Source organism: Humulus lupulus, chromosome 6 (genome assembly GCF_963169125.1).
Source record: "Humulus lupulus chromosome 6, drHumLupu1.1, whole genome shotgun sequence".
NCBI classification, from domain to species: domain Eukaryota; kingdom Viridiplantae; phylum Streptophyta; class Magnoliopsida; order Rosales; family Cannabaceae; genus Humulus; species Humulus lupulus.
The window spans coordinates 73,268,678-73,277,897 of record NC_084798.1 but is presented as its reverse complement, the minus strand read 5'-3'; the positions used below and the strand labels follow the sequence as shown (position 1 = coordinate 73,277,897).

Sequence of the window (9,220 nt, the reverse complement as noted above, 5' to 3'; positions counted from 1 at the left end):
GAACATCCAAGAGGATAGTTTGTTCAACCAATGCCACCTGGGCCTCAGAACATTCGTGCTCGAGAGAATGTGCAACCTGAAGGATTGTTTGTCCCACTATGGCAGCATGAGCAGCCTAATTGTCTTGCTAAACCACCTTCTTGTGCCTCTCAAGGTGATAGCCAAAGCACCTGGGGCAACTCAGAGGAAATAATGTCTTTGATAGACTTGAAATCAGAGGATACAATTTGCGCAATTTCCTCGACCATCTTCGGGAAGGTAATGGGTCAATTGTTGTAAGACCCATTGCAATAGTAATCCCTCCAGCACCATAGAATGAAGTTGCAGCAATCTCATCCGCTGCTCCGGTAGCTGCTCCTATGGTTACTCAAGCCATTCAGACAAAGTTAGATTCCTTAACTCAGATGGTTCGGGAATTAATAGCCCCAAAAGCTACAAATATTGATCTAGAGAGAAGGAAATGATCTTTCTTCTCTGGTCGTTAATGCCTTGATAATTCCTCCAAGATTTCGAATTGGAAGATGTATAAAGGAAAATAAGATCTAGTATCTCATGTGAAGAACTTTGATATACAAACAGATCTCCATCGAATTCGTGATGATGTTCGATGTAGGATCTTTCTTGCTACCTTAGTTGACACTTCCTAACAATGATTTTTTAAGTTATAGCTTGGGACCATTAATTCCTGGGATGCATTTGTGAAACTCTTTTACTCACAGTTCTTTGCTGCTCAGACTTTTCCTGGCGATCTCAATGACCTTGTTGATATCAAGCAATGACAAGAAAAGCCTCTAAAAGGTTACGTGCAGCAGTTTATGCAAAAAGCTACTCGTTCCAAAATGGTTATCGATGATGGTAAAATATGGTCCGATTTGAGAAGAAAGACTGTTTACTCGATCAGAGAGTATCTCAACCGACTAGACGAGTTTATTAAATTAGATGAAGCCATTGAGAAAGTCGACCAAGTGGGAACCAGCTCTACACAAAACAAAAATAATTGTGCAAATTCTAACCAGAATCAGACAAACTATGGTAAAGGGAATAAGAATAACCAGAACAGAGGGAAGCGGAATAAAAATTCCAATAGTGGCCACAATAATGACAACAATCAAGCAAACACTAACGATAAGCCTCGAGAATACGTGCCACGTTTCACCACTTAATCTACACTATTAGAGTCACGAGTAGATGTGTTTGAAGCTACACAATCTAAGGTCCCCTATTGAAAACTAGATCCTATCAGAAAGGATATAAGTAAGAGGGACACCAATAAATTCTACAAATTTCATAATGATTATGGACATGACACTAATGAGGGTAACCAGCTCAAGGATGAAATCGGGTACTTAATTCGTAAAAATCACTAAGGAATGAGAAGATATGTTCGTCGACCACTTGACCAACAACCAGCTACTGCAGGAAATACTGAGGCACCAGACCAACCATTATTACCTTCCTCGATAGCAGGATGACTAGACATGTTCTGTGTAGGACCAAACTTAGCTGCTAATAATAAAAAGGCCCTAGAGAGATATGTTAGAGCACTACATCACGAGCCTGGGGAAGATGTGTTGGTCATCGAGAAGCATAATCCCAAAATGTCTCGGTATGAATGTAAGCCTGTTACATTTACCGAGGAAGACCCCAATCACGTTAAGTTCTCGCATAACGATCCCTTGGTCATTGAAGCACAAATTGCCAATATGATTGATGCTTGGACAATGGTTGATCATGGCTCTTCAGTCAATATACTATTCAAGACAAATCTTGAAAGAATGAAGTTGTATGTTCGAGAACTCTAACCATGCACGCAAACTTTGTATGGTTTCACTAGAGAAGGAATGGCTCCAGCAGGAGTAATCAAGCTAGTGGTAACTGTTGGAACTACATCAACAAAAAGCATTATAATGGTTACTTTTGTTGTGGTCGATCTTCCGTCTGCATTCAATGTATTTCTTGGTAGGCATATACTTATTGATTTATGGGCAGTCACTTCCATTTTTTATCTCACAATGAAGTTGCCAACTAATGCTGGGATAGGATTTGTTAAAGGAAATCAAAGATAGGCCAGAGAATGTTACAATTCTTTCATCACTAATGCTAAAAAGGGCCCACACACGACCAACAAGATTTTTGTTGGACCTGCAGTAAACAAGCCAACATCAATAATGGAAGTTAGTCACTCAGAGGACCGTGAGAAGGCTACCCCAAATGAGGAGGAAACCTCCAAATAGGGCCTTTCCCAAAGCAAGGAGATAGACTTTGATCCTCACTTTGGGGATTATGAGATTGGAGTAGGACCAATTGAAGATCTTGAGGAGAGGTCCCACTTGAAGAAGAAGAACCGATCAAGACAATAAGAATCAGAAAAGACTTAGCAGAGGAAGTCAAGAGTGAAATCATAAGTTTTTTAAAACACAATCAGGATGTGTTTGCTTGGTCGCACAAATATATGGTAGGCATTATCACAAATATATGTCCAACAAAAAGGAGATTGCTCAACAAAGAAAGATCCAAGGCCCTAAAGGAAGAAGTCAGAAGGTTAAAAGAAAACGGGTTTATACGATAAGCTTTTTACCCTGAATGAGTTGCAATCTTAGTTCTAGTACCAAAGCCTAATGGAAAATGGAGAACCTGTGTTGATTTCACATATCTAAATAAAGTCTGTCCAAATGACTATTTTCTTTTGCCTAGGATCGACAAATTTGTTGATGTTACAGTAGGAGATGAAATCCTTACTTTTATGGATGCCTACTCTGGGTATAATAAAATCAACATTCACCCTCCCGATGAGGAGCATACCAGCTTTAGAACTGACATATGACTATATTGTTACAATGTAATTCCATTTAAACTTAAAAATGTTGGCGCGGCGTACCAGCGATTAGTTAGTATGATGTTCAAGAATCAGATAAGCAATAACATTGAAGTCTATGTCAATGATATGTTGGTTAAATCTAAGAAGGTTGTGGGCCATGTTCAAGATTTAGCATAATGCTTAAGCATTTTAAAGCATTATAATATGAAGCTCAACCCTTTAAAGTGTTTGTTTGGAGTAGGCACTGGAAAATTTCTGGGTTTCATCGTCAATTCACGAGGAATAAAAGCAAACCCAGAGAAAATCAAAGCTTTGATTGACATGAAGTAACCTACTAAAATGAAATATGTACAAAGTGTTGGGTTGTATGCCATTAATAAAACAATATTTCTCATGTAACATGTTTTTATTATCAATACCATAAGGGGAAATCATTTTTTTTATTAAATCACTTATTAGGTAATCTACGATATGAATTAATTATACATTCCGAGTGTGATATCTAGTCAAGGCATTGACCAAGTGGATAAGATCGAATGTATTTGGTTACATCGGACTAGGACCGATATTGATTATTGATAGATTAATCAGTATTGTTGTTATCGAATATAATCAATGTCACAACATTGACCATAAGTAAAGTTGATTTTAATCTTTTGACTTGTTCGTTACCAGCTTACCTTACGGTCTAGCCCATACTTACATCTTTAATGCCCTGACTATTTCTAAGATCTTGGACCATTAAAACTACTAGACATAGCTACTATTTTGGGAAACATACATAAGAAATAACATAACTTTATTTAATGCCCCAAAATAGATACTATGCAACATAGAAAGTAAAATATTAAATATATAATATGGTATGGGTACCCATTATTTAATACATAAAAACATAAAGCATAACTTAAATCAATTTTTTAAAAACTAAGTGCGGAAATACATAAAACATAAATAAAAAGACTTAAAAACAACGTCATCCTCGATCGTCATGCAGTCCATTCAATCCATTCTTCTTCAACACATAAGCCAAGCTGCCATGAATCTTTCCGCCGTCCTTATTCATTTTCCTGCATCAAGCTAAAAATATAGGAATGAGCCTAATGCCCAGCAAGGAAAATCTACTAACAACATATATCATGAATTATAAACATAAGACTATATCATAAACATATATTATAAAACATATGACTATAAAACCATATATCATATAGGACTACAATATCAACAGCCATTAACTCATTAACATGGCAAGTGATAAACCATCTAGGCCCTCTGTCTACTAATCGAAGTAGGTTAGATCACATGGTAGTATATGATAACCCATCTAGGTCCTCTGTCTACTAATCAAGGTAGGGTAAATCATAACTATAAACCATGAAAATGATAAAAATTCTTGGGGCTTGCTATCTAAGCAAGTCATATGCCCAAGCGACTATAAAACATATTCTTTGGGGCTTGTTATCTAAACAAGTCATATGCCCAAGGACTATAAAACATATTTATACATATACATATTATAGCATAAAACATATCATAACATAAACATATAAACACATATAATCTATCCTATTTTCCTAACCACAAACCGGGATATTTGAGAATAAGAACGGGATTAGAACACTCCTAAAATCCAACAACACAAACCATGAGTATTTCTAGAGAAAGGAGATGAAGAAGATAACTAAACCATCAAAGAATAAACTTACCGAGAAGAACCTTAAGTTTTCAAGAAACTTAAACACCTAACCAAGAATCATAAACAAGAGTTAGGATCTGAAAGAAAATAAAAGAAAACTAAAGAACCATGAAGATCTGAACTTAAGGATAAGAATACCTTGAATGGTCTTATGACTTGATCTAAACCTCGATACTGAAATCTCACTATAACTCACTTCCCAAGTGTTTAGAAAAGCTTAGATTGATAAAGCTTTTAACCAAAACCCAAGTGTTTCTCTCTATAGTAATCTTAGCAACTTGGAGACACTGAACAAATGCTTGAAGAATGAAGAAAATGACTGAGTACTAGGTCCTATTTATAGAGTTCAAGGAGTGAAACTAACCTCTTTTAATTTGAATGAATTTAAAATGATTTTTTTTTTAATTTTCGTTCAACAGATGCCCAGAACTCAGTTAAAATCGTTCAAAGGCAGGTCCAAGTGGTTAAGGCTGTTTTTAAATTTAAAAATCCTCAAGATTAAAAAATGATGCACCAGGGGCGATATATCGCCTACCTTGGGTGATATATCGCCTAAACCATTTTCCTGAGCCCCGCTCGATGTTCGTGCTAAGTCGACGTGTTTTCCGTAACTTCCAAGCGATATATCGGCCCCTATAGCTGCGATATATCGACATACGTTGATATATCAAACACGTATTTTCACTTTTCTAGCATATTTTGAATTGATAAAACAGCTTTAACTGAGTCTAAACATGATCCTAACAGTTTCTAGAAGGTTCTAGAGCTTCTAGATCTTTCTTTTATTTAAACTATTCATCAAAAATACTTAAATCCTTAATAAACATAAGTATGACAAGTGTCATGCTCTTATTAATTATATCTTAACCTTAGGTTATAATTAATAATATTTCTAGAACCAACAATATTGATCAAACCTTATGTTATGATTAACATTTCTAAACTATAGGTTAAACTTATAAAATCCATAACTATTGCTATGAGTTTCCAACTAAATCCCAGCTTGAACCAAAATCCACAGAATCTAACATACTACAAACTACTACTAACTATTACTACTATCTAGCTAAGTAAAATTTACTTACCAAACAATTTTGGATATCGTGATAACATGTCTTCCTCCAACTCCCACGTTGCCTCCCATTCAAAACTATTACTCCATAGGACCTTGACTATCGGAATACTCTTAGACCGTAATTCCTTCATCCCTCTATCTAGGATGCTATCCGGTCGTTCCTCGTAACTGATGTCTTTCTGGAGTGCTATCGTACCGTACTTGAGGATGTGAGATGGGTCTGACACATATCTACGCAGCATCGAGATGTGGAACACATTGTGGCTATCTGCTAGAGCATGCGGTAGGGCTAATCTATATGCAATTGTTCCCACCTTGTCCAATATCTCAAAAGGACCTATAAACCGAGGACTAAGCTTGCCTTTCTTCCCAAACCGCTTCACACCTTTCATAGGAGATATCTTTAAGAAGACTTGATCTCCGACTTTGAATTCCACATCATGCCGATTGGCATCCGCATAACTTTTCTAACGGCTCTGAGCAGCGAGCATGCACTTTCTAATCAATGATACTACATCCTGAGCTTCTCTAATAGCTTCGGGTCCAAGAAGTTGCCTTTCTCCTACCTCATCCCAATGTAACGGTGATCGACACCTCCTTCCATAAAGTAAATCATAGGGTGCCATTCTGATCGTTGACTGGTTGCTATTGTTGTAGGAGAACTCTATTAGTGGCAAATACTTACTCCACGATCCTCCGAAATTGAGTACATAAGCGCGCAACATATCCTCTAAAATTTGTATGGTACGCTCGGACTGACCATCGGTCTGAGGATGAAATTTCGTACTAAGACTTAACTCGGTACCCACGACTTGGTGAAAGCTTCCCCAAAATCTCGATGTAAACCCGATCCTCTATCGGATACTATGGTCTTAGGGATTCCATGCAGTCGTACTATTTCTCGGACATAGATGTCTGCGCATTGGTCTGCTGTGTACGTAGTCTTGACAGGCAAGAAGTGAGCTGACTTGGTTAGTCAATCTACTACTACCCAAGTCGTGCTTCTTATTTGTTCGTGGCAATCCTGTCACGAAGTCCATGGCTATATCATCCCACTTCCATTCTGGAATATTAAGCGGTTGCAATAAGCCTGCAGGCCACTGGTGTTTTGCTTTCACTTGCTGGCATACTAAACATTTAGACACATATTCTGCTACGTCTTTCTTCATTTTCAGCCACCAATACAACGCCTTAAGGTCGTGAGTCATCTTGGTCGACCCTGGGTAAACTGAGTATGGAGAATTGTGCACTTCTTCTAAAATCTTCATCTTAATCCCATGATCATTCGACACGCATACCCGATCGACCAGGGGAGAGAAATGCAGTTGGATCAATGGATATTTGGAAAAATGATCCTTGAAAAAATAAGAACTAGAAGTTCAGAATGATAAAATCATACATATATGTATGCCAACTGCAAATCAATATTATTTAAATTGAGTCAGAATGAGTCTAATAACACTTGAAGCGTAAGTGAACAAAGTAGAATTATGAAAACAAATGTTCATTTGGTTCATCCTGAAGATGTTGTAAGTAAGAGGCACTCATGAAGATACATTAATGTTATAAAGTATTGATAATTTGAACATTTAATAAAAATGGTGCTCCTGAAAAGACTCCTTAAAGAAGTTATAGACATAACAAAGTTGATAATAATTAAAGCCCTTGAAGTGGTTATATAGGTACCTATAAATAATATACATGTTTGACAAGTATGTTGAAAATAATGAGATCTCTTTAAGTTATGTCAATATGGGAGGAAATTATCATATTATGAATTATTATCGACAATATAAAATGTTTGCATATGCAATAAACTAATATGAGATAGCAAGGATCATGATATTAAACGGATTGAGAATTATCGATGTATATATAATTTTGGCCAAAATCATATGACGCAATCCAGAGAGTATAAATTTACTCACATAAGTGAAGTAAAACCTGTTGGGGTATAAATAAATATTTGTACAAGAAAAGGTAATTCTAATGAGAATTTTTTATATTTGTACACAAATGAATTATTGTACAAAATTTGTATAGACAAGAGAATGATTAAATGAGGGCATATACATATTGTTATGAGAAAATATAATCAAGATTTGATTATAGCCTGGAGTATATATGTCTTAAGAGAATTAATATGTGGCATGTAAACGTTGCAATACAAATTATTTATTTGGAGCTCCTAGTAATATGAGAATTTAAAATAAGTCTTACTAGAAAAATTTCAGAAGAATTTAACATGTCTTATGAGATATAAATTCAAAATCGCGCGCATTATACAATAAATATCTTTGTCTAGATTAAAGACATGTAGGTATATAATTATTTGAAATTAAAGGTATGATTTTCTATGCAATGTGAATTCGTAAATAATACATTGTAAAAAGCTCTTGAAAGAGCTCTGGATTATTTTATAAACTATTGAAGAAGGATTTCTTATTTCATCTTGTAGATTGGGAATAATTAAATATATTCTTTGTTTATAGATTAAATTATGAGTAGAGAAGTCACAAATAACTTCGTATGCATAAAGAATTACAATGTATATGATCACTTGATATAGAAATTAAAGAACATGTAATGAGAATGCAACGAATATATGGTCCCGAAGTACCATCTTTATTGCAAATGAAAATTGATATTATCGAAAATATTCATTCATGTGATCATATTTAAATTTCAAATTTTGGATTGAACATATTCATAGATAATGAATATCCACAAATATGATGCATATTATAACATTGTTGATATGATATGATAATGAACAACGTTATATACATGATTGATTTAATATATTGGATAAATATTCATATTCCATTCTACATATATGCTCTAGAAGAGTTATAGTAAACATGTGATCAAAGATAATTTAGGGTGATTTATAATTACAATTAAAATCATATGAGATATTTTATCACTAAGGATACCATGGATATATGCATGAGTGGGAGATATATATGTGTTGCACTCTTTTTTCCTTAGATCAGGTTTTGTCCCATTGGGTTTTCCTGACAAGGATTTTAACGAGGCAACTTTAAATCATGTTGAGATACTTTCCATTCATGAGGTAAGGGGAAAATGTGTGATTGAGATCAACAAAACAACATATTTTAGGAACATGTTGATTATCACCCAATAAAAAAATACAAATAATTCTCTATAAAGGAGATAGATTTAAATACATTTCAGTGCAATTCTTCTTCACACATGATCTTCAAAAGAGTGGTGATTTGATGTTCATCAAATTTGATCAAGCGACAATCTTGCAGACTTATTTACAAAGTCATTACCATCATCAGCGTTCAAGAAAGTGGTACAAAAGATCATAATGCATCGATTAAAGGGTCTTCAAGAACGTCAAAATGAGGGGGAGTAAATATACACTGCACTTTTTTCCCCTTGGCCGAGTTATTGTCCTACTGGGTTTTTAGCAAGGTTTTTAATGAGGCAGTTTTCATGGACATCCAAGGGGGAGTATTATAAATATTATATATATCTATGTCCATAATAATGAAGAATCACTAGGTTACCCAAAGTAAAATATCAGCATTAATTCTTGATTGTATTCAGAGTTGTTACCCGATTTCCTTAGGGCTTATTTATCTATATAAATAGGGAT

General features: G+C 35.1%; 1 protein-coding gene across 1 annotated transcript; it reads left to right on the top strand.

Moving 5' to 3' along the window:
- Positions 1–839: 839 nt before the first annotated feature.
- Positions 840–1,163, top strand: LOC133785212 (uncharacterized). The gene has a single exon (XM_062224463.1). It carries the CDS (start codon positions 840–842, stop codon positions 1,161–1,163), a length of 324 nt encoding a protein of 107 aa, XP_062080447.1.
- The last annotated feature ends 8,057 nt before the right edge of the window (positions 1,164–9,220 follow it).